Raw genomic sequence first — 27,586 nt, 5'->3', positions numbered from 1 at the left:
TATGTGCTGAACAGTCATACTTAGTCAATGCTGACAGATTTTCCCACACCACAGATTGCACACAGAACACTAGATTTCATCACTTAATAAAACTATTAGTTAATATCCCAGAGAGAACTTGAAGGATATCATGGGCTAATGCACACTTGTACTTTACAGTGTCTCAACATTCTAAGCTAAACATCTGTTTCCTGCTGTTTTTTATAAATATATATAATTATATTTTTTTTACAAAGTGCTTTGCATTACTAGATATAATTGCATATTTCAGTTAGAAGGAAAAATGCAACATAGAATTTTACTTCCATCTGGAAACAATAAACAAACAACTTTTTGAAATTATACAACTGTGAAAGAAAATTTCTGTCTTTAATCATGACTGAAACAGCTGATTGCCTTTTCCCCCCATCCCCTGGAATCTAATAATAGGTCTATGAGCAAGGGGAAGGGCTACATGAAAACGACATTTCATGTAGGAATGAAAAGGTCAAAGAGTAGCACAATTTGTTTTAAGCTGATTTTACAAAAAATAAAAATCATCTATGCTTGGAATCTAAAAATGTATGTGAAATATCCTTTAGGATACTGATCACATTGGGAATAATTTTTTTCTAGTTCTTAGCAGCTGGAGTACATCAAGGCACATTGCCAGAAAGATTTTTATCTAGTCAGTGCATTTTATCCTAGCAATTACAATACACAACTTTAACCACCTAACCAGAAAATCACTCCTTCTGTCTGTAATGACACCATGTGCAACCACAGAGAATCATAGAGGCAATAAGCATCACTATCTGTGCATCTTCATGGCAGTACCAGCAAGCTGTTCAGGCAGCGACTCTTTCCCCTAACTAAAAGTAGGCAAAAATCCAGGATTTGAATTCTGCCTTGCGTTTGAGTTGCTGTGATATGAATAACTCGCTTCCTAGCAAAAGGATTTTGTCCTCTGCCAGCAGTGAAGCCCAAAGAAACCCTTATCCATATGGAAACATGACAAAATGGCACTCCCTCAAAACTTCCTCCCCTTGTGGCAGACGTTCATTTGGGATGTCACGGGGGCGTCTGCTGGCTGTTGTCTTTCAGAAGCTCAGTGGTGCCACCACCAGCACCGTCTGGATAAAAACCAAGTGGCTGCGGCCCATTTCATAAATTCCTCTGCTGCAGCGCAGTTCAGGAGCAGATGTGAGCTCGTGATGCAGGCACGGCAACCATGACACAGTACGATCGAGCCTGGAAAGCCCGTTACAGTTTTGTTAAAACTACAGAGCAGGGCGCCTTCCCCCTGCTTCCCACCCCATGAGTAATGGGGCTGCAAAACCCAAAGAACGCGAAGGATGTGCAATGGCAAACCTCCCCAGGGCGCTGGCTGGAAGGCAAAGCCTCCCTCTCACCTGCCTATGAAGTGGGGGAGGTGTAACGAAGCCATCTGATGGCAAGTAAGAGCAACCCCTACCCTACCCAGTGCGACGTGACATACGCGCAGGTCTTCATCCGATCATTAGGATAAAGGCAGGTCACGCTGGAGCAGTTGGAAGCCCACACAATGTCATTTGAACCTTCCAATCGAATCTTTGGGTTGCCAGATAGAGGGCAAAAATGCTGTTTTGTCATATGGGAAAAAATGCTTTCTACATTACCAAACAAAACCTGGTATTAGCTCAGGCCACCCTTCGAAGTGGATATAAACCAGGCTGCAATCCGTGATTTGCTGGCAGGAGAACTAGCCATGAGAGCCACGTGCTCGGCCCTAGCTCTTCCCAGCTGGTCTCCTAAGTGTGGGATCTCTACTGCTTCCAACCCCATAAAACAGACAGCCCTAGCTAGCTAGGCACCTTTGTCTCTCTCAGGGCTACATGATAAACCTCACCCCTTCATCCCCAAACCGAGCCGTACCAGAAACATCCACCTGCCATTAAAAACTTGCCACATCTTCTTTTACTCAAAATGAGGACAGGCTAACAGGAGTTCTTTCAAAAAAAGGTGACATTGAGATAATACCACAATAGAATACTGTATTTCGTAGTTCAAAGCTTCAGATGAGGTTTGCTGCATCTCTTCCCCTAAGTCAGTGCACAAACACGGACACACACGGCACCAAACACTAGCTACCTGATTTTTTCCTTTCAAACACCGAAACATCAAGAACTCTCCTACTCAACTAACGAGTGCATGTGTTTCTCTCCAAGACAGGACTCTTAACCTGGACATACATAGTATACCATAGCGTCATGTTTTGCCTCTACCTGCTAAAAACAGTAATTCCCAGTACAGATATCCCAACTTGGATTGCTGAAATATTCACAGTAAGAAAACTCGGTATCCCTATCACAACCTGCTTCCAGCATTAAAGCAGGGCTGGCTTTACATAGGGTAAAATGTAACATATCAGCATCCACATTGGGTAGATGCTGATTGTTTATTGCTCACTTTGCATGGAGCTGTGCGCCCAAGTAGGACGCGAGCCTCTGCAGGTGTGCCACCAACACACAGCCGAGGGGCGCATCCAGCAATAATAGCACCACACTGATTGCCTGAAGTTATTGCACATGAACTGATGGAAGTTGTGGGGTTGGAAACATGCAGCAAATAGTTCTGTGCTTTCCAAGACAAAAACTGCTCCTATTGCTGCTGCAGCCGTCATTATAATCCTAAAGAGACTTTGTGGAGCACTGTTTGTCCAGTTTCAATAAAAAGATTCACTTTAGGATAAAATGTACTTTTAATTAGCAGGTAGAGCGATGGCTTAATAACTCAAAGCCAGCTAAGTAAACAGCTAACGCTAGTTCCTTGTGAAATGATTGATTCTGATGTGCAAAAAAATACACATTTTTTCATTTTTCTCCATGGTGCACTCTAATTTCTTATCACTAAGCACTCCTCAAATAAAATAATTTTTCCCTCACAAGTAAATTAATACTATTTTTGCAGTATGTATTAGAAACACATATTGGGAAGTTCCCTCAAAGGGTGATTTATTGCACCAGCACACTGCTACTTTAAATAACTCTCTGTCTCGCTCATACTTTATGCTAATAAAACCTTGAAAATGAATTAAAGCATAGAGGGGGCGCACACAACAGGCAAGTAGGATTGTCACGCTAAACTTTTTGTCTTCGGAAACCTGGATGAGTGAAATGGATTGCTGGTTTCATCCATATTATGCATTTGCTCACCAGCTCAGAAATGAGAATCCCATATAACAGAAAACAATTGATGGCTTCTGCTCAGAAGGAACTCGGAATGAACGGCACACCCCAACAGTGCTCAGCTGCACTGAGACGGAGCAGTGCCAGGAAGCCTCCCCATTGTTTCCTTCTCTTTCATACAAGCAAGTACAATACCTGAAACAGCATCTGCGTTAGCAGGTTACAGTGGAAGGAAAATAGTGGAAGGTTTTAATCAAAACCTAAACCTTTAGGCAAGCGCTATCACATCCTTTCTTGTGTAGATATTCAATTCACTGAGCTAAATTTCATAGCAAAACAGAATAAAAATATTCAAAACCATGACCACAAGACTGATATCACAGGATTTACATTCTTCAGCAGCTCTTGCACATTTAACGTAACTAAACTAATTGAATTCCAAAGACTGGGTAGAAAAGAATTTATGTCTTTTTCTCAATTCACCGTGATACAGAATCCCAAAGCCAATATTACTGTGCAGTTTTATTAAAGTTTCTAGAATACATTATATTCCCTTTTTCTCATTTTTAAAGAATAAACACCTCCAAAAGAAAATCAAACTTTTTTTTAACAAATGCCAAAACCTAATGAAGCAAGCAGTCTTACTGAAGATTATGTAGATGATGCTGCAAAGCACAGTGACTGTGACAGCTCATCTATCAAAGAAAACAAAAGGGTTTATGCATCTAAACTAAATAGAAGCTTTTGGAACAGCACGGAGAGTAGTTGGTAGAACTTTACTTATTATAATATAAATTACTAGGAAAGTGGGATCTTATTTGTTTTTCAGGGAAGGCAGAAATATTAAAATAAGATGGCACAGTTTGTTATGTAAGCTATGTATGTGACAATAGCTACTACCCCAACGCCTTGAAGTGCATGACAACTGCTCAAATTCCCACTTGATTTAGTAAAAATGCAGTTTTTTATGTATGCTCTACCTGTTCTTTGAATAAACTGCACAAGTAACAGTGATTTTTATTTTATGCTAGTAACCCACCAACGAAGCAAGCCACAGCTCCAAAGGCCTGCTGAGCTGAGGCAGCATTCTAAGCAACTGACAGACAACCTGACACTCAACACAGGATTGAGTGTGGATCTGTCTGCATTTAAATACTCTTCGTTCTTGTGGTATCTAACAAGCAAGAGAAACATTCATATGAGCAAATCATAATTAAGGTACAGTTAACATGCACAGCTTTAACTGGTCAAGCAATCTGTGACTTAACGTTAACCCCTTTTTTGCAACACCAATTTTTATGCTCAGATTATTAAATACAGCAGAGGACTAGATGCATGCATAAAATATTCTGTCTTGATGGAGAACAGAATCTTGCATAATAAAGGCAGTTCTTGCGCTGTGTTTCTCAAAGTGTGTTTTCTACCAGTGTTATAAAGAACAGGAGCTTCGTTCCCAGCACCACAAACATTCCCTTCTACATTATCTGGCAGCAAACCTTTACTGTTCATCAAAGTTCCCAATGCAATAACATTGTTAAAGTTTCTGAGAACATCTAAGATGTACAGATGCAACACAAAACCTTCAAGAAGAGCAAGATGGGTTCTTATTTTGACATTTTATTAAGATGAATCATATGCCACCAATTGGAAGGAAACATGTCACCAAGCATTTATGGACATTAGGACTTGCTGAGTCTGAGATCTCAAAACTCTAGAGAAAGTGCTGTGACAAAATGCAGCTTTAAGCACAGCAGAGGTTCTTCCCTTTTCTAACCCCATTAATATCCAAACACACATTCCCTCTGGGGTGAGTTCACAAGTGAAAAAGTTCCCATGATGCTATCTATGTCTTAAGGAGTAACTTCAAGGAAATGTGCTGTATTTGGAAACCCCAAAGACAAAGAACACTTTAAGAGGAAGAACAGAAGAGACAGAGTATTTTCAAAAAAAAAAAAAAAAAAAAAAGCAAGCTGTAATACACTGAGTAAGCAAAGATGCATACACAGTGTTCATAGGACAAATAAGCATTTAACATAATACCAAAGGAAATAATAAGCATCCCTTCCTACCCACCCCATTTTTTTTTTATTAGAAACCCAGCTCCCACTGCCCCTCTCCTCCCCTTAGTATCTGAGATTTCTTTGAATTTTACTGCTAGCAAGACACACACAACTATGTAATTACAGCAAGGGAAAGTTGCATGGTCCACCGACTACAAAACACTACAAAACTCACAGTAATATGAGGTCAGGGGCTTAACTATTCATTTATTTAAATGTATGCTACAGTTTTCATTTTTTCTGGTCAAATCAACAGATTTTAATTGGCACTTTCAAATGCAGCAGTCTATGAAAATGACAAAAATAATACCAGGAACAAAGCAAATACATGCCCTAAAGGCCTTTTAATTCCTGAAATGATTCTGCCCTTTTATTTGCCACTGAAGAATGTGAGCATATTACTCCCTTTTTTAAATGCATTTCAAATCAACGTACACCCCAGATTATTCAAGACTTGAGCTTATGCACAATGCTCAGAAATGTTCAGGGCACTCAGAGGAAAAAAAAGAACAATATGGGAAAAAGAAATGTGAATTACTAATTTTACTGTAATACATATCTATGTGCTGTGTCAGAGCACATTTGAGAAAGCCATCTGTAGGGTATCAGCTTCAATGAGGTTAAGGAACATAAACACCAAGCTGAAATGAAAAATCAAAGCAAAAGAGCAAAGAAATACCATTGCGACTCATGGCACACTTGGTACACCTTACGAATTTAAAGACACTGAAACCATGCAAACTCCATCTCAACGGCTGGTGTATCACTCAAATGTCCTGAATTAATAACGAAGATAAAGCTCACAGATGACATATGGTATGGTTTGAGACAGACTCATTTTGACAGGTGACAAAGACGACTACTCATCTAGTCATGTGAAATTAAGCACTTACGGGAATGGCAGGTGTGAACTGCCTCCTTTATACAGATTTGGAAGCATCCATCAGTCACCGCGAGTGGATACAAAACACTGTCTCACTAGAGCACTAGCCAATAACTCCATAATATGAGTGTTGAATAAGTGCCTGGAGGTTCCTTCCAAAGCAGGATGTATACCTTATGTATGTTTGGTACATGTTGATACTATAGGACAATAACATCTTTGCCAGCTGGCAGGCTGTGCAATTCAAACAGTAGCTCTGGGCAAAGACATCAGGGTAAGAAGACACAAGGTAACTATGCCTGTGCATTCATTGCAGGGTTTTGCTAGGACTAATATTTCCTTCAGTTTTAACATTTCATAAAATAAAAAATAAAATAAAAAATTCTCAGCTAAAACATTTTTCCCTGACCAGAGTTCATATCCATTTACCAAAATTTTCTGCCATGTAGATGAAATCGAAAGTTTTCCTCAACACCATGTGGCATCAATGTATTAAGGGAGGACCGACACTGGACAAGGGTGCGCATCTCAATATCTGTTTGAAACCGAACTTCAAATAAGCAAGCTATACGCTTCACGACGCATACATTCAAGCAGGCTGCTAAGACTGGGAGAGAGCACTTTGCAAGACACAGTACTATTTCCACTGGTTGGCCAGATGTTCTCTGAAAGGCAAACTGAGGATATCTCCTGCAGCTAAAATGCAAACTCCAACAACTTTCTTAGACTTATTACCCAGATCAAGAGAAACAATGTTGGGGTCTCGGGTCCATCAGTTTTTTTAAAGACAAATAGTCCTCTTTGTTGTACCAACAAGCCTTGCCCAGGAGTAGTCTCACCAGTGCTGGCTGTGTTCAAAGCAACGTGATGGTTGGAAGCCGCAGTGAAACTGCAATTTCCCACGCTTCCCTTCCAGCTATGGGTTTGTTCAATCTGCCTGGTGACTTTGGGGTGAGCAAACCAAACTCCCTTCCAAGGAAATGAGAGCAGTGGCCATCCTCCAGGTTCACAGCGAATGTGCTCCAAGCCCATCGTGGGAACAGAGGAATTCAAGCCAACAACTTGCCTTTGAAACAGATTTGGACCGTCAGCGTTGGGAAAGTTTCGTTAAGGCGATTAGACTTATTTTGAAGACTGCAAAATGCAAATAATGTAGATATAGTGGCTTCACTACCAAATTCTGCAATTTCCTGATCTGCTGTTATTGCTTCGTACTACTTACTAACGTAAGCACAGACATCATCTGAAGGTGAAGAAAACAGCAGATAAAATACTTAGCATTTTAGATTGCACCCTGAAGAATTGCGATAAAGGCTCTTTTTCTAATGATAGCTCAGTAGGCAGCATATCAAAAAGTGTTTAATATTTTGCACGACTATAAAACACTGCATGGTTTTAAATATTCCTTTCTTTACAAATAAGGAGGCCCAACTGAATGCAGAATTTATCATTTGAAAACATATGTTTGCTTCTCACCCCAAAACTGTTCATGCTATGTGCATCTTTAAGTACATAAGGCACCATTACCACCATATTTACTGAATAAAAAACTGGAAGTACTAAATTGTCAGACTGTACCAAACCAGTATAATGGTGATTTTCATGAGATTACCAGCCTCGCCTGAAATGACAAGCATCTTTAAGGGCAGAACAGCATTTCCCTGACAGTAGTACCTGAAGGCACTGGGTATGCTCAGTATTTTCAGTCGTGAAAACGTAAATTGACCCCCCTGCTATAATAAACCTGAGTTTGAAGGACCACTGGCCCAGGCCCCCACATCTACCAAGACTTCCAGCATGAGAGCATCAAGGCCAGTTAAAAGCACCCGCAACTTTCCTTTGCTCCCTCCTCTGCTCTGGTCCCACCACTCATGAGCCTCCTCCTCATCCTCCTCCCCTTGGGCCAGCGCCCAGCATCAGCAGAACAGCTGAGCTGTGGCTGGCACTTCCTAGGGATGCTGAGAGAGATTCCCAGGTACAGCGGCAGGTAACACACTCCCAGGGCACGTGGCATTTTCTGTTCCTCCATTTTCATTTCCAGGGAACCTGTGAACGTGGGCACAACATCAAGGAGTCGAAAGAATCCCAGGGCCAATGCCCAGCCACAGACCTGGTCATACGGCACAAAGTAAACATTGCCAGCAGCTTAAACAGATCCCTGGTCATAATCCCACCACGGTACACTTTCTAAGCAGATAGTATCTCAAGAGTATGCTTATGAAAAAATTTATTTTTTTTAAAGAAAAAAATAAGAATCTGCAATCACTTTTTCGCACTTGCAAATACATTTCAATCTCTAAGCAGTTCATCAAACAGCTTATCCAAAAGTGGGCTAAGTATCTTCTAGTGTAGGAGAAAGCCGTTCCATCTATATACAAAAAATACACGTAGCATGAAAAGCTGCATTATTTTAGTCAGTGGATACATCTCCTTTGCTGCGAACCATCAAGGCATGAATTAATATGTAAGTAAAGTACTTCATCTGTGGCTACATCTTGATGAACCACCTGAGCAACACAAAAAATACAGCTGGGCATATTTCAAAGGACCGAGGTGTGGGGCAAGGGAAGCAAATGCAGTGCTCCAGTACCTCCTGTCTGTGGATGGCTCTGCACACCGCCAGCGCCATTTGGGCAACTTAGGCTTCCATTGTCTATAAAGTGATACATTCTTAAAATTTTAGTTCTTTATTCAATCATATTATCCATAGGTGCCACTTTTCCCTCAGTCACGGAGGACGCTGGCATTGCCATTGTGGTCTGAGGGATTCCTTGCTTGTACCGCAGCTGTGCCATCTGCAACTCATGGTATCGAGCTGCCCACCCCCATCCTTTTTAATTCCAATCGTCTCCCACTCTGATAATTTAAAGGTGCAGAAAAATCCAACAAAGAGTTAAAGAAACCTGTGAATTTCAAGTACACAAGCCAGTGTTCTGATGCTTTGAATGATCAGAGATTAAAATACATGGCTATCTGAAAAAAAACCCAGGTATTTGTGAAATATTTTAAAACCTTATATTTAAGCACAAAACCAGTTCCAATGATAGAGCAGTTCATGCAGTACTACAAAGCAGTGTTTAAAAAAATGCACATAATGTTTTTGGAAACTGGAATTTTTAAAACATTTAATTTACAGTTGAGTGTTATTGGAGAAAATAAATGTCTTTATCATATAAACTTTGTGATTAGCTTTGGAGGTTACAAGCATCAGACAGACATAAAGCTGGCCAGACCTTTCACCTGCAGGTAAGCTCCAATAAATATGGCAAAAACTGTAAATGAATCAAAATTATTGCTTTCAGGCTCACTCTCTAGGGAAGCTCTGTCCAGATCTTAAAATTAATTTATGCTTTTACATGTCTGCTGTCGCTCTATGCCACTTAGCAGGCATGTGTTCATTACTAAAGTGAAATAAACCCTCGCCTAGCAGTTGCATATGTACAGTTATATGCAACTGCTGAACAAGTCTGATTTTTGAAAGGTATGAGTGGAACAACTTCTTCCTTTCCATTGGATATAAAAAGTGACATATGATTTGCACATTCTCCCATGTAAAATTTTTTCGCAGAAACTCAAAAAACGTCCTAGTTAGCAACTCAATTTCTCACAAAATAGATTAATAAAAAGCAGTACCTTTAAAAAATATTAATGAAAACATGTTTGCAACCAATAACACAATTTCATACCTTTCTTAAAGGATAACAGAACTGCATCTGAATTTTATCCTAATCAAGTGACATGAAGGTTAATCAACTTCTCAATTTATTTTGTGTTTTAAACAAATCATAGTTTTAATCATAAAAAGTTTGGTTTTGTCTGGTGAAAATGCATACAGGAGGCTGCCAACATTCCCTAGTGATCTTTCAGATACAAGTCTGGTAAGCTTGGAAGAGGAGACTAGACAAAAATGCAAGGGAAAAAGATTCTGACAAATTTAGTTTGACGAATCATCAAAATTATTTCATGAAATTACAAACTCAGAAATTCTTGGCCATACACAAAACTCAGGAATGTGGTAAAATAATTCTTAAAATAAGTAATCATATAAACTGGAAGTTGTATGGAAGAGTGAAGAAGACAGGCAGCAGCAGATGCTGCTATGGTACAGGAGGGCTGGTGCACACGTAACACGTTTTGCACAGCAACATCCCAGAGACATGTTCTGAACAGGCTTTCATGAATTCCTCCCCCTTTGCAATCGTATTTAAAAGATCCATTTTTAAAGAGATTAGAGTACTTTTCCTGAATATGAGTCAGGTCAAAAAGAGTCCTACCTACAGCACTTTCTAGAAAATTTAGAAACAGGAAGATTAGAGACCATAAATCAAAACAATTTACAGGTTTGTGACATGGTCATACTTACCAAGGTGGGTACTGATTGAAGGAATGCAATATACTTTCCACCTTACTCCCATTATATGAAATTAAAACTACTACAGGGCCCCTTAGCTGGGCAGAGCAGTTTCTTATTTCCAGCAACTGATTTACTTTTTTTTTAAAAAAAAAAAAAGAAAGCTCCTGAGAGTACTCATAAGTTGAGCAGCAGTGACAAAAGCAGCAGTCTGTGCCAAAACACTTTTAATAATGTGAGTTAAAAATGAAAGCAAAGACACTAACTGTGAAAATTGCTAAAAGCTTGATTTGCTTCTGTACAAGATGCTGAAAAATGTTAAAATACAAAAGAAGAGAAACTTGTGACAGATATGAGAGTTTGAGACAGAATGCAAAGCTCTAAAAAAACCCAGCCAAACCACTTCCCATAGATTTTTATTCAGTGTGTTGTCAAGACTAGCTTAGTGAAGCGTATGTTAAACCAAAGAACAAAATAACAGCCTGGGAAATTTCTTGCGGTTTTCTGCAGCTTGTATTCTTTAGCCGGTGAAGTGAAAATCTGCTTATTCCTATCAGGATGAGATTCCTTCAGCCCATGTGCTTCAACAGGGAAAGGTGCAGTTATGGCACTCTGGTGAGAAAATACTGCCCTCGACATCTTCAGAAAATGCAAGTGCGACAGCTAATTCTGTAACATTTTTGGGAAAGCAGCATGGAGACACCAGCTATTTATCTGGATACTGCTGATGCACACATTTAGAAAATTTACCTAAAGCTGTCTTTTTCCCTGCTTCTTCCTCCTCCTTAAAGTTAGGTTCTTTCTATAAACAGTTCTTAGGAATTTCAATAAATTCATTTGGTGACAGAATCCAACTAAACCAACCTATCTTTGAGACAAAACTCTTGCTACTTGCTCTGCATACATACAATATTATTCCAGATAGATATAGTTGTACACTCCATTGCTTCTAATCTCACTGCACTACTTAGTTACAAATTTTTTAACACAGATACACATTTAGAATTTCCAATTCTTATCATGGAAGCTTTACACACTCTCAGAATAGCATTTGACTTTTGATGACTCAACGTTGTTGAGTGAGTGAGGTCGGCATATAGTATTTCTGGAAATACTCATCCAAGGTGTAGCAGGAAGACAAATTCAATTCCATAGCCCATTGCATGCTAATGACATTTCCTCTAGTTCTTGGGTACACTAGATATACACACAAATGCAACATCGCTATAATAAAGCTCCACTGGTCAGAGACCTCAGTAATACTGTCATCCCAAAATGATCTGAGTATCTTATTTCAATAACTTGCTGTGTCAGGCAAATGGCTTAACAGTATTAGTCTAATTCTAGAAATTTACTTCAAGTCCACAATTTTTTTTAAGCTACTACTTAAAATGAAACGCACTATACACAAGGTTCCATGCTGACTCACTCAATGAATGGCTACACTGGCATATAAATGATTCTCTTTTCTTCCTTACCTCCAGATGCTCTAAAATATAGGGAGGGTTTGTCATGCCAAGCCTCAGCATAGCTCCCTCAGGAATAGCTTCAACCAGCTTCCACAGAAGCGTAGGGAGGTCTGTGCCAATGTCTCTGCCATAAGCCCCTGTGTCTTCACTGGTCAGCCATATCTCACAAACACCCTCTGTGAATAAAAGAAAGAGATAATTAACAAATCTGTTTTAAAGCTGTTTATTTTATCATACAGCTGCTCACTCTTTTTAATGCAGTATTTCACAAGGCTATTATGCAGCCAGACTGGGTACTGAATTGTGAGGGGGAGGGAAGGAGAAGGCAGGCTTATCCCATGGGTAGCAGTGGGTTATTAAGTTCATTTTATGAGCACAAGAGTGCTACAACAATGCTGTAAATTATCATTGCTGTGGAGTGATTAACATTCACAGCCAATGACTAATTCTGTGCTGGCTCTACAGCAAGTCAGTCAAGTTTAGTACTGGGCTCTGTTTTTTGAGTCTAATTCATTAAACACCGCAAGTGACATTACCCAAGCAAAAAGTTTGCATTAATAGTTGTTACTAGAAGTTAACTTATTAACTGGTAAGCTTCCAGCAAGCAAAAACCAGCTCTAAAGCACAGCGATTAACATTCCTCCTGGAATAACTATTAAAAACTTGTATTCTTCAAATTATACAATTAGCAATGCAATATTAAGGTTGTATTGAACAGGTTAGTGACCACTGCATGACTGAGCCACAGTGTTGGAAAACCTGTTCCCTAGCAGTTAATACTTTTATTTTCCATCAATCAGGGACTTAGGAAGTTGTATATTTGATTTATATCAGAAAGAGTAGTGACCTTGAACACCGATATTTAGTAATAATACCCTCCTGCTCAAAGAGGGGAAAGATTGCACCGCCCTTTAATAACAGCTGAAAGCAATGAGGTTTCACACAGCCCCTTTATCAGTCTGCCCAGCTTCCATCCTTTTTTGCCATGCAATCCATCTCTCCCTCCTCCTCACCCCATAGCAAGAAATCAGCCATCAAAAACCAGGTGGCTGGGAGGAAGACGCCAGTGATTCCCAGTGAGATAAGGTACCATTAACTCAATGAAGAGTTAATAATACTGATGATGAGCAAGTAAAGAAAACATCCCAGCGCTAGAAGGCGCAGAATTCATCAAAGCACTCTTTGGACCAGCAGAGAATTTATCATAAAATGTAAATCTTGTTTATTTTAAAAAGATATATTTATGATGAAGAAAATATAAACACATACAGAGACTTTAATCACATGAAAAGTAACAAACCTAGAAAAACAGAAGTTTTAGAAAAAATGTAAACGCAAGGCTGTCACTGAAATACACACTACAACAGCAAGGGCGGACAGCAGGCTGTGCTGGGCCAAGTTAATTCTCTTTGTTCAGCAAGGTTTTCAAGGTCATTTATTATTTAGACGTAAGAATACTTAAAAATTAAAGCTGAGCCAACAAACTCATTGCATCCGAAGTTTTGCCTCAAGAGTAAGGTAGCGAGAGATGTATAATCCTGTCCCTGGAAGCAGCCTGGTGGAAAGTACTCTCTAAGTACTTCTCTTTGGTTACCCACCTTGCAACCACGACCTTGTAGCCACGCTCAGCCTGAGCCTCCCCGTGCCTGGCCAGGTGGGCAGGATCTGCCAGCAGTGGATTCCACTGCAACTGCTAACATTTTTGGAATTCATCCCACCACAGGCAGTACCACACCATGAAACGTACTCTAGGGTTCAACGCCTGCCCTACATTTTCCTGAGTTACGGAACAAAAAGAAGTGAGAACTTGTTAAGTTTTCAAAATTAAGAGAAACATAAAGGATCTAAACGATGGCTAAAGCCCTGTTGTTTTTTTTTATATCAGTCTCCAGTAGCCATCAAAACACTGCAAAACAGAGTAATTTACTTGCTGAGTTTCTACTGAAAAAGAGTAATTTTCATTTTTAAGCTTTCAATCTAAATAATTGCATGGGTTTGGGGTTTGGTTGTGATTGGGTTTGGGGTTTTCTGTTTGGATTGTTTTGTTTTTCATGAAAATGGGTAATGGAATAGTGCCTCACAGCTACCAGACGAACGTTGAGGAAAAAAAATAAATCATTGGCTAGGAATGGAAATAACATTCCTGTGGAAAACAACAGTGAGCTTTTAAGGCTGCAGAGGTGGGGACCATTAGCCCCCTGGTGGGCTGAATCTTCAAATTAAATCACAAGAAGAGGAAGCAGCTGTAATAGTAAATCAGCAACAACAGGAATAACTGTCTCACCTGCTCTCCGATCAGGGTGTTGAACAACAAGCGATGGGAACAAACTCATGCTGAGAGCACCAAGGACGTGGTCTTAACGCGAGGGGTGGGGATGGACGCCGGTATTTTAGGAGGGAGTTCACATCCCTGTTTCTGGCTGACAAAATGGATCTTCAAATCCTGAAAGCTGCTGTGAGTGTTACGTGTTTACAAGTAGCGTAAATCAACCTTGTACACAACTGTGTGTGATAGAGGTTCGGTGTCAACTGCTGTTAGGCTGTCTGCTCTAGTCCTCTGCATCCTGACTTCAGGAGTCCAAGCTTACACCAGGTAAGAAGAGAAAACAACAAACCTCTCAAAGACGTCATTCCCACTCAACTCCCTTCCCCTCCAAACACCAGCCCTACACAGGAATATGCTGAAATAAACTGTCTAATCACATACAGTATTTTTTTCCTTTCTTTTTGCAGTGAACCTCACTTAATCATTCACCATTCTGTTACTGGGTAATTCTGGTGCTAATAAAAGCAATCTGATTTTGTAAACAAGAAAATTGATCCAAACTGCAGAGTTTGGATGTGTAAACTCAGAGCATTTGTTACAGTATTAAGGCCAATTATCATTATATTCAAGTAATTACAAGTCTGCCTTTGGTCACAACTCATAGTTTATTTCTCACTCTGCCATTACCACCCAGCTCCAAAGAGTAACCTCAACAGCTGGCTTCTGATCTCTGCTCTGCTGTAACTGGAGATGACTGAGAATGGAAAATGTTGGAAAAAGAATAGGTTCCAAGGAAATGAAGGAGCTTCTGAACCTATTCCTTCTCCAACGGCTCAACATAAAGAACAATCATTGGGAATTATTTGACATGGGTTTTGATTTCATTTTTGTGGGGTAGTCTAAACAATCCTTGTCATAGTGACAAGAAATCCTACAGTTATCACTTTTACACGATATGTGCATTTCTGGTTTAGAGACCACTTCAAATGGTTCATTTTTAATAAAAATGAATCTAGCATTTTTTATTTCGCTTTATCTTCATGCCACTGTTGTGAACACCATTTCCAGCAGTAGCAAACATCTTTTAAATTAAAATCTACTCCATCCAAAAAAATGAATTTACTTCAATCTACAAAAACATCTGAAGATGTTAATATATCAGACGCTAATCCCGTTGAAATTCTATTTGTTCACCCACTGTACCTTTGCACAAATGAAATCTGACCACAAAATTCCCTTTTTTTTCCCATCTCCCTCCCTTCTTCTCTTTCCTGTGAGATTTTCTACTGTGAACAGGAGTGGCTTCTAGAGCAGCACAATTCTCTGCAGGCTGCCTTGGCGGGAGGCCCCTAATCCCGACCATCTCCATAGCACACATATGCTTATCAATAACTGCCTGACCTCCTTCTATTCCTCCTCCAACGGTGAATTCTTACGGCAGCCTGCAGTGCTGCACTGGCCCTAGAAATACCTCTCCCACTGCACCACAGAAATCTGACAGACCATCTGCCAAGGGGAGGCCTGACTTAAATGTTTGTCAAAAACTGCCTGTAGACTTGAGGATAATCAATCTGACCCTGCCATTCCTGATCACACCCTTAGAATTTAAAAAAAAAAATAAAAAAAAAATAAAAAAAAAAATCATCGCCAAAGACAGAGAGAAGGGCTTGGAAAAAAATCAAACTAATTTTAAATGTGCTTATTGTTCAGAATGAGCTCACCCTAAATAAATTCATTTTCTCTTCAATTATTTGAGTTTCCCCTTATTTATTCAGCATGGATTTTACAGGCACTATTTACATACTCGATGCAGCGCGTGTGCTACGTTACTTGGCTGAATCAGTGCCTTAACTGAGAAACTGTAAAGTCATCTGTGTACGTACCCTATCACCGTATCAACCTGAATATAACACAAGTTGAAACAGAAACCGAGATTTGGAGGAATCCCATTCCTCCTACACTTCTGAAGCACTCTGCAAGCATTGATTCCACCTGGAAGAGGCCAGGCCTCCTCTCCAATGGTCGGTTCAACCACATGGATCAGCACTGGAAGATCCCATTGCAGGGACTTCCTGTAAGAGTAAATCAAACTGGGAGCAACTCACTGGTGCTAATGGAGGTTTGGAAGAATTAGTTTCCAGTTCACCAAGAAACCTCGATTTGATCTGTATGTACACAGGGCTCCTAGAGGAGAGACAGAATGGAAGGACACACAATCCTGTACAAGCACACCCTTTCCCAGCCTCAAAAAGTAAACCCCCCCCCCCAACCTCACAGTCTGGAACTGCAGGGTGTCTGGCAAGCAGATGATGAAAAAAGGAGACTGAAGAAAACAGACAAGTCTAGGTACAGGGCTGGTGAAAGAGGCAAGCTGTCAGGCTATGATCCAAAGGATCAATATTTCTTCTGTAATTTGGAAATTGTGGGTCAGCTTATGATCCCACAATATATCAGTCAGAGGAATGCAGCGCTGCTCGCAGCGCACCACGGGCAAACCGGTCCCATCAAAGTCTCATTGTCACCTGGAGGGACAAAGCTCTAGAGAAGTGTCTCATAGCCTGACTTTCCAGAGGATCTTTATTCTGCCCAAATATATTTCCTCTTCTCCAAAGATCTATTTTTTTACCCTTCTCAACAGTCTGAAAGAAGGGAAAGATGCTTTCTTAAAGATGCTTTCTTAAAGCTTGCCACAAACAGCAGAACAAGATCTGAATGGTATCAGGAATGACGGCTGACCTACTAGAACGCAACTCTTGGAAAAATTACTAGATCCTCAAAACTCCTGCTAAAAGAGAAAGCCTAGTGAAGGATGACTGGCTTAACCAACCGTTCACAACGCGAGGAAGCAATGGCTGGTTAGTGGCCAGGAAAATCTGTTTAGCATTAGTGCACTTCCAAATGAGGATCGGGAAAACATTTCTTTGAGTTTTCACTATTAGAGTCATAATCAACAGTTTTTAAATATCTCTTTAATAGAATAAATTGTTTTGAAGCATTGATTAGTAGTACATAAAGACCTGCTACACACAGCGACTTAATTTAAAAGCCTGAACAAATTCCATTTTGTGTGGTCACCAGGAAAGCCAAAGGGTAAAGACAGTTCTGTACACAGGATGAAAATCTCTTTCTGTGGGATCACAGAATAGCTTAGGTACCTCTGGAGGTCATCTAATTCAATCTGCTGCTCAAATCAGGTCCAATTAGATGAGATTGCTCAGGCCCTTGTACAGTTGTGTTTTGAATATTTCCAAGGACAGAAATACCACAGCCAGTTTGGCTAATCTGTTTCAATATTTGACCACCCCCGGGGTAAAATATTTTTCCTTGTACCTAATTGCAATTTCCTGTGTTCCAGCTTGTCCTGTTACCTCTCATCTGATCTCTGCAAGACCTGTCTGACCACAGGACAGTCTGGCTCTGCCTTCTCTGTACCCTCCCATTAGCAGTGGTAGACAGCACTAAGATCTCCTCCTGAGTTTCCTCTTCAAAGGCTCAACAAATCCATTTCTCACATGTCATGTGCTCTATCCTCCTAATCCTTTCGGTGGTCCTCGGCTGAATTGCTTCAGTACACAAATGACCCTTGTGCTGGGGTGCCCAAAATTGGCCAAAGTGCTCTGTCCGTGAGGTCTCATAGTCACCAAACACAAGGTACCAGTGAGCCCCCCGGGCCCGCTGCCCTCTTGCTGATAGCATCTAGGACGCAGCTAACCACCACCGCCAAGCAGTTTCACTGCTGGCTCACCTTCATCAGCTCACCCAGGGGAGCGCCAACATCTGCAAAGCTGCTCTCCAGCTGGTTAGCTCTCCCCATCCACACTGCAGCGTGGTGTTATTTTGTGCTGGATTCAGCACATTTTACTTGCCTGTGTTAAACTTCATGGAGCTACTGTCAGTCCATTTCTCCAGACGGCTGAGGTCCCTTGCAACATCACCTACCTTCATATATTACCTACCTTCAGTCAGTCAGCTCTCCCCCTAGTTTGGTATCACCTCCCAAACTGCTCAAAATGCATTCTATCTCATTGTCCACACTGTTAATAAAGACATGACACACTGGCCCCAGTATCAATCCCTGCAAAACACAATTAGGAACCACCAGCTAGACGTTATACCATGGACCACAGCCTGCGAGCCTGGCAGTCCAGCCCGTTACTGCAGCCACCTTACCATCGAGCTATCCAGCCCGCACCTCACCAATTTAAGGGTGTCATGGGAGACCAAGTTGAAGACGTAGCCTAAAGTCAAGGTAAAAAACCCACCAAAACAAAACAGAAAATTCCAAAACAAGAAAACCCCTCCACCCCAAACCCCAAAAATAAAACCACAAAACCCAACCCCAAACCAAACAACGCCTAGCTCCCACAAAAATCCAAATCAATCCACCCCAAAACTCCACAGCTTCCTCTCCTTCGCAACACCAGACATCCCGTCAGAAAAGTCCCTTGGGCCAGTGACATGGTTTGCCAGCAGTAAACCTGGGCTGGCTGCTCCCAAACACCCTCTGTCCTTCACATGCCTTGAAGTGGTTTCCAAGAGGGTTTGCCCCATAGAGAGTGAGGTTCAGCTGCTCCCCTAGAGCTCCCTCCTCGCTTTTCCCGAAGGGCAGGGTGACATTCCCCTTTTTCCAGGCATCCAGCTCTCCCCTGATTGTCATGCCCTTGGAGTGGTGAGAGAGAACAGCCTCCTAATGACAGCTGGCACTCTCAGCACACTTGGATGCCTCTCGTTGCAGGATTATTTCTATTACTTCTGGACGCCAGTCTGCAGTTACAAAAACTACAGCTACATTTTGCAAGTGCTTAGCTCAGTACAAGTCTTCAAAGCAGTTGTGGTTTCTGCTACCCACAGGATGACACATATATTGGTGTGCTTAGGAAATGAACACACTAACTTTTACGGTCTACATATTTTTGAGAACAAATGTGTTTGGGAGCCAACATGCAGTGACATACAGACCAAGTTACACTGACTGAGATTATTCCACCTATGCAGGATAACACATTTTAAAAGCAGAAGACTCAACATCACCACTTTGGAAGATCCTGTTTGGCAGTGTTGTCTACTACACTTACTAACAAAATTCAAGATATTTTTTTCTCCTTGCCAAGATGCTTAATTTAAGTACATGTTTGCACACATAAATGATTGAAGTTCTCATGTATTTACAGACATGCTATACATTACTATATATTCATGATATGAAATTCTCAAACTATATGAAGCCACAATGGGAACTTGATTTAAAGGATCATCTATCACAGACATGACGTAAGCACTTACAACAAATTCCTGATCCTGCAAACTAATGGGAAAAAAGTTTGGGGTATGTTTACAAACTCCAAAAGAAAAAAACTATTCACGCCTGGGACCTCCTTAATTCTTCTGACAATTGCTTTTTCAAAAGTAAGAAACTTCCCTTGAATTTTGGTTACCTTAAGTTATCTTTTCAAAAAGTGAAGCATGCTATCTCACTTACTTATATAGTGCTGTAATTGGAGTTTAAATGAACTTCAATGCAAAAGAGCTCAAGAAACAGCTTATGAAGCTCAGTGCAAGAGCTCAAGGAACCGCTTGATTCTATTTCAATGAAAATGTGTTAATATATTTTTAAAATTCTAGGTCTTACATAGATTTTTCCCATGAAAGTGCATTCATATTTCTTGTGCTATTTTATGTAACTTACAAAGTAAAGTCAGAGCTGGACCACAGTAAAAAAAAACACCCAAACCCTAAGCATTAGAACCACAGTAAAAACAAACCAAAAAACTAAGCTTTAGGACTGCTCAATAAGAACTTTTGTTAATTACTTTTGAGTTACAATAACAAAACATTCTGGGTTTGCACAGAATTAGAAAACAAAAACTCCCCTGACCCATCACCACCAAAAGATATGCCCACATTACTTCTACCACCTTTCACATTAATTCTTAGGGTTACTTTGGAGATTTTACGAGAACAACCACACAACGAAATCCAGAGTTCTGGCCCAGCTACCCATCTACTCTTTAGTAACATCTAGCTAACTTTAATGCAAGGATACTCTACCATCTGCTTTATACTTAGATGTGGAGTCTGGTAAAAAATCGAATAGCTATATGACTAATGGTGGCTTTCCATCTCAGCTTCTGTGGTTATGAAAGTGGAAGCTGCAAACAGATTTATTCAAAATTTTCCTTTTGAAAAGTCATGCACCTGAAAGACGAAACTGAGGAAATGGTTCAGAACATGCGTCCAATGAATTTGCTTATTTATCCAAATTCATTGCATATAAGTCTCAAAAACACAGAACTCCTTTTGGAGCAAATGCTTCACCATGAAGGAAGATTACTAACTGTGGCTGCTGTAGGGTTTAGCGGGTTTACAATTTATATAAAATACTGTTTCTTTTGCTCACTTCCGTGACTGTGCTGGTAAGCAAAGCAAAGTATTTTGATAGGAGGAGTATTTTGAAACATGGAATAAGAATGGAAGTTTAGTTAAAATTACTCCTTTCTATGGTATTAATTAAAAAAAAAAAAAAAAGTTAGAGTTCCCAATAAAAAGCATGCTGCAGATAGGGCCAACTGATCATTAAATACCAAAGACAGCCTAAGAGTTTTCTCTCTCCCACAAAGCAAACTCTTGTCCTTGCTTATAAAAGAGGTCATTCTACCCCTGCAGGGACCCCTGTTCGTAATAGCTCGCTGCTAGAGACCAACCAGCAGCCCTGTCTTGCCAGTTTTGTAGCTACAGAGCGTTAGCAAAGGGGCGAGGAAGGCGGGGGGGGGGGGGGGGGGGGGGGGCGCAGAGGGAGCAGTATAATAGGTCACTGGCTGCTGCAAACAGCATGATAGCTAAACTTATTATGAGTCCAGTTTCATTCTCCTAGAACAAGAGGGACTCAAAAGGGCATCAAGGCAGTCAGCCTGCAGAAGTTTGCTCAGTGCCAACGCTGCAGCATTATGCATCTTGCTTTCAAGGAGGATTAATGACACCATACATCATGATGATAAATGGGGGGGGTTGTAGCCAATTTGAAGAGAAAGGGGAGGAAAGGATTTGGGAAAAAAAAAACAAACCAAAACCCCAAAAACAAAAACCTGGAGGGAAAAAAACATAGTTGAATTTCATGAGTTGGTCTTATTTCTCAGGTTGAGGGATGAGGCAGTTGTGCTTTAAGAGAGAAGTCTGTGCTTTTTCCGCTGTTCACCTGCCTGTGACCCTCCTATTTCCAGGCATGTGTGCTACCTACACAATGGCCTGTTATTAAGGTTAGCTCTTGCACAAAATAAAATAAAATAAAATATAGTGCTTTATCATTACACTTGCCAGCTGAAAAAAGACAAAACTGAATTTTGCCATTCCATGTACAGACATCCTACAAGAATTAAGCTGGTGTTCAGACAATGGACATCTAGCGCCCAAGTTAACACAATAAAAGTCTTATGTGTATTAATGACCAGGCACAGAATTAGCTGACGGTAATTAGTTCTTTGCTGAACCAAGAACATTATTCAAGAAGCAGGTTCAATGATAGGCAATAGTACATGCATCAGGAAAACAAAACACAAAGGGCTGGGTGACCATAAGGAATGGCTTTTGCAAAAAGGGACTTAAACACAAAGGAAAGCTATTTCGGAAAACACAGGCAGGCGTGAGTTCAGAGTCGCTGTTCTGCAGCCCTGTACACAGCATACAGATACGCAGGTCCCTGAAGTGTGGAAGTATTGTTCTCAGCTCTGTGCCTCACAAATACACTTTGTGAACTATTGATATGCTCACGTTGTTCGTGTATTGTAAGCAGAGAGTACTCAACCCTCCAACAGAAGGGTCAGCCTAGCACCATGCAGAAATACTCTTCAGCTACAGAAACGAGAAGGAGCAGAACTCCCGTAACTTAAAATCTGAAGAATAAAATTTATCATTTCTATGCCTATTGTCAAAACCCCAACGAGAAATCTGCTTTGAGCTCTGAATTCAAAATGAGGCATATGAGAAATCTTGTTTATGACTTAGGAATTGGGGGGGGGGGGGGGGGGGGCGAGTAACGTGCCACTCATCATAACATACGCTCGCTGTTTTAAAACCCAAACATAGGCTATCGGTCTGCTGTAGATGAAGTATCAGATGCAAAGGGTCACACATTGCACAGATTCAAGGAAATGGTCATGAGCTGTAGGCATATTACAGGATGCAGTGCTAATTAATGGAGGCTTTTTACTGAGTATCCATCTCTGTAGTGCTAATGAGTTTGGATTCATTTAAACAACATGTTTTCATGGAAACTGATTAATTCTTGGGAAGTAACATGGCATACCAAGTTTCAATCATTAAAAATGTTTGTAGCCAAGCTAAATAACTCTCTGAATCTGAGTTCAGAAAAAGAAAATCTTACCAATTCTACAACAGCAGCTTGCACGCAAGCTACCGGGGGGTGTTAGAGATATTTGACATGGAAACTCTTTTTCCAGAAAGCATTGTTCTGCCCAAATTTCTTGCATTTTCAAGAGCTGAATCCTATAGTCCTGTTTCATTCAATGTTTCTGACGTGGTTTGTTTTTTTTTTTTTTAATAGATGAACAGCACAAGTAGAAAGAAACCAGATATTGGGTATTTACAGATTATATTTTTTAAATTACCTGAAAATTAACTGGAAATAATTTGGGTTATAGTAAAATGTTTAAATTCTGAATTGTTGAAATGACTGAAAAGCTAACAATAATGAATAAATAATCTCTGCTCTGCTAAATATCCCAGGACTAGGGAAGATATCTTCTAGAATGTTACTTATTCTGATCACAAAAAACCTTCCAGAATTAGGATGTACTATCATAACCGACAGATATAACAGTTTCAAATGCTGTGTTTCATACTAAGTTATAAGCCAAGATGTAATAATATAAACCTCAAACTACAACACAGAAATACTTTAGTAAAAACCAGTGTGTTTTGCTTTATTTTTCACCAATTCCATATATCACAGTCATGTTGTTTTATGTTAGAGTACTGAATTCCACCCAAAAGACTGATTTTAATTACAATTATTCTTTGTATAAAGTGAGAAGATGCTCAAGAATCTGGCAGGTTGCTATACCATACAATAAAAGCAAGCAGGGAGAACGGTCAGTGTGTGCAAGGACAAGGTGGTCAGCTAAAGACAGGATGCACTTAGGGGAGCCCAGTTCCATATGCCAGCGACAGAGGGGTAACGTGCAAATAGTTTCTGAGGATGATAACCCTTATCTGAAGTTACCTTCTCACAAAAGCAGACTAACACCCTTCATTCCTTAAGAATAATACAGCCTGTATCCGCAAGTATGTCAACTTGTTGCTGCACCTGACTATAAGCTATAACAGTTCAGTAGCAAGTCACTAAGCAACCTCAAAAATAAGGTGCCTTGGTTTTTTTTTTTTAAGAGAAAAACAATAATCAGGAAAATATACATTAAAAATTAGATAGTCTACAGATAGAAATAACAACACAATCCCCTGAGTTCTGTTAAAACGCTCCTTTAACTTGAAATATTTCAGTATTACTTGAAATACTTTCTCAGATGGATGGTATTTTCACTGCAACTCTAAATGGGTCATCTTTCCCTAATTTCAAATCATAAAGTCGTTTATGTGTATCTAGTGAATTCTCACCGAGCACCCAGAGCTGCTTTGGTGTGTAATCGCCTTAATTTAAATTTATCTAAAGTATTCAGCGATACACCACCAAAATATATCATAATCAGAGTGCAATTAAAATCTATTGGAGGTGTCCACAGGGAGGTCAAACTGAAATCATTCAAGGATTTTGAAGGATATTAATGTATTTTTCTCATACAGATTAACATCCATTAAGGTCTCATTCTAAACAATAATTTACCTTTTGATGAGCTTATTATATTTCAATATAGGAACAGAAATTAAATCAAAAGTGAGAGATGAGCTCCTATTTGGGAATTTTTATCAAACAAACATCCAAAGTGCAATTACTGCATTTTTTCAAGACTAGAATTGAAGCTAGAGCCTAGTCACTCAGAAAAAAGTTTATTTTTCCATCTATTAAAAAAAGCCACCAAGTAGATGACAACAGGAAAAAAGGTTTAAAAAAACTATTGAAATAATCTAATAACATCCCTATTTGTTAAATAGTTTTTCTTTAAACCCAGAAGTCTACAAGTTTACCTTTGTCTTCATTTAAAATTTTCTGTAACATGCCCCTTTACTATTACTATTTTACCTATTACAAACACCTCTACATCCTATTTTAGCTCTGAAAGACACAAGCCAGCACAGCAATGTAATTTGACAAAAAAAAATAATTATACCAGTATTGAACTTCACAAATCTTACAACAGCTCCTCAGCTGCTTTAACTGTTTAAAAGACATCATTAGGGCAATCATGGTAAAAAATAATACACTTGCCTAAAAGACTTCTTCAGTGAGTTATCCCTGAGACTAGGAGATCATGTTTCCCTTCAGACCAGGTAATTGCATTTCAAATACTACTCCTCTGTGCTGCAGTGTTAACGGTTAAGCAGTAGTGCTGTTATGACTTGTTCTTTTCTTTCTCAACATGGCTTTTCCATCAGGAGTACTTTTAATCATTTCACAAGGAGTTCGGTTTTAGTGGACTCATCCAAGGGACATGCTGAAGCACCAGCTGAGAGGTGATTAAGGAGATAAGCGTGTGTTTGATTTTAGAAAGGTGAGGTGACAGCGGAAAGGCCGGTTCCAAGGCTGCCGGCAGCCTGCGCACGTCTGCGACAGGAACACGTCCTGGGCAGGAAGACATAAACCACCGGTGCAGTTAGGGCCAGCGGTGCCATTTGTCTGGTACGGTTCTCCTGCCAGTGACTGCTGCCTGCCAGATGTTGCAAGGGGCGCAGGAAAATCAGTTCAGAGAAAAATCCTTCCAGGCAGCAGTAGTTCAGCCAGTCTTATATTAAAATCTTCACAAGTCAAGTATAAAAAGAAAAATCCTTTCAATAGCTTACCGCCCAGGTATGTCCTTCCTGAACAAGCATGAACTTCTTGTGAATTCTCTTACTGCTAAGTGCTGTTCATATTATATGATTTTGTTTGACTTGATTATAGAAGCTGCCGCTGGCAGTGATACTAGGAAAAAAAAACCCCGTAAACAAGATTCAGGCCAAAGAGTGAGAAGCACCGAGTGCCGTTTTGAGTGAGGTTTTTATTTTGCTGTCACTACTTTTTTAGTACAGTTTCTTAAGTACAGGCATGCTCAAGAAGCTGTATTAAACTTTAAAATATTCAGCCTTCCACCACTATAACATTAGCAAAGCACCAATCCACTTAACAGTAGCACTGCAGTCAAGCCATAGCTATCTATGAGTGTTATGGGGCTTCAGAATTCCACAAACATATTATCTTTAGAGGAACTTAAAGAATCATCATCTTTCCGGACTCTATGAGTCCTGAAGATGAATCCCAACCTAAACATTCTAGAGGAATTGCAAATCAAACACAAATGCTATTCAAAAACTTTCCTCCTTTTTCTGAAATATGATCCAATAGTTAAAGGAGTACTTTTTTGCATATGTTTGTATTTTCTGATAATGATAGATGGGATGTTTTCAGAGCAGTTTTACTAAAAATGCCAAAACTCATACCACTAAGTTGGATAAAGAAATAAAATACACACACTGCACGACAAAGTCATCAAATATCTAACTTAAGGCACAACTAAAAAAAATAAAAAGGTATACTGTCATATACTCTGCACTGCTGCAGAGGAAACATGCTGCATATACATATGCCACTTCTCACTTCTACATATGGAAAAAAGCTTCAGCAATGCTAGAAAAAAGAAGAAACCTAATGAAAGGTCTGTTCTTCCTGTTTCAGAAATGGGAGAAATGTAATTTATTCTGTAGCATGTTTTGACTGCCAGTAATTCCTTTTTAACAACACGAGCTTTAGCACTGGGTCATGTGCTACAATTTAATTTCCAAATCATCTAATAAAGGTTTATAGTGACTCTTAAGTCATAGCATAACACATCTTTGTGTCCCTGCACAACAACAACAGTTCGGCTGCAACTTAGAAGATGTTAAATACCTTTCCTTTTTCTTTTTCTTTTTTTTTTTTTTTTTTTTTTTCCCTCTAGGAAGGGAACCTGTTGGTTAGTAGAGATGGGAATAAAGCAGCTTTTTGGGTTTACCATATTGTCAGAAAGATTCCTGTCTAGTACTTCCCCTCTCCTATCTCCACCCTCTAGTAAAGTAACAGAAAACAATTACCTATTTCAACATTTTGCCTCAAAGGAAAATTGAAAGGATGCCGTAAACTCGAAATAAGGATCACAATGCAGTGGCACATGTAAGCATAAAACTAAAAATGACACACAGGATTAAAACACTTCCCTGAAACCCACAGAGGACTCTAGACACACGTGCAGTATTTCAGCTCAGATACTGTTTGGGGCTCAGCCATGGGAAAGAAGCCTGTTAAGAATGAGCGTGAACACATCAACACAAACCGAAATCTGAGAACGGAGCAAAACTGTGGTAAATAACACCACACAGTATTAACTACAGATTGGCACAGAAAAATAAACCGAAACCTCTTAAAATAAAATTTTCAAAAGAGATAAATTCCTTTCCTCCAGCTGAACAAAACATTAAGTCATCTTGGGATTACAATGAAGTTTTCCCTCATTTATTTACGTTTAGAGTTACTATTCCAACAAGGGGTTTGATGCCACTCATGAAACAGTTTAAATCACATTGGTGGGTAAGAATAGAGAAGAATGGACAATATTGAGCTTGCGTTTTTTAAAACAAGTTATGTTCTCCATTTACTAAGAACTGAGGTACTAGATCCCAATACCTTTAACTGAATCCTCCTATTCTGGTTTCCAACGTGGACGCAGATCCTTCAGTTTGTATTTAAGAAGCATATCTTTAATCAAGATATCTAAGAAAACAAGGCTTGCATGATCATGTTGTTCATGTATCATTGTATCCCAGTAACTTTTGAACTAACTGACCAATTTCTAACAAATTTGACAGAAAACTAGAAATCTCAGCAACAGGAAGGTCCCACAAGTTTCACAAACTGGAGAAGCGTGTCCCAAATGGGTGTCCCACTTAGTACCACACACTACACAGTTTATTTAGCTGCAGCCCCCAGGCTGGATTAGCTGAAACTCCTCCACAGCAGGGACATCGCCAGATTCATCAGGAGGGAAGTGGGGTTCATACTGGTGGGGAAGAACAATAGCATCACAGGGCACCAAACTACTAAGACAGAAGGCTTTATCACATCGTGAAAGAGTTGGTCTTCAAATAAACACTGCAAGCAGCGCATAAGTAACAGTACAGACTCACAAGAATTTGCAACTTGTAATTACAGTTACTTGTCCAACTACTTTAGTTTACCTCCACTTATACCTAAAGAATAGTACGGGACAGCTAA

General features: G+C 39.8%; 1 protein-coding gene across 1 annotated transcript in view; it reads right to left on the bottom strand.

Moving 5' to 3' along the window:
* The window catches only part of CDKAL1 (CDK5 regulatory subunit associated protein 1 like 1), a 426,979-nt gene that overhangs the window by 150,277 nt on the left and 249,116 nt on the right, over positions 1-27,586 (bottom strand). Inside the window, exon 10 of the mRNA XM_055800231.1 lies at positions 11,919-12,085. Coding sequence (XP_055656206.1) covers positions 11,919-12,085 — 167 coding nt within the window. The remainder of the gene's footprint in view (positions 1-11,918; positions 12,086-27,586) is intronic.

The sequence above is a fragment of the Falco peregrinus genome, chromosome 3 (genome assembly GCF_023634155.1).
Source record: "Falco peregrinus isolate bFalPer1 chromosome 3, bFalPer1.pri, whole genome shotgun sequence".
NCBI lineage: Eukaryota > Metazoa > Chordata > Aves > Falconiformes > Falconidae > Falco > Falco peregrinus.
The sequence above is the reverse complement of the archived record's forward strand: the minus strand, read 5'-3'. Positions and strand labels throughout refer to the sequence as shown.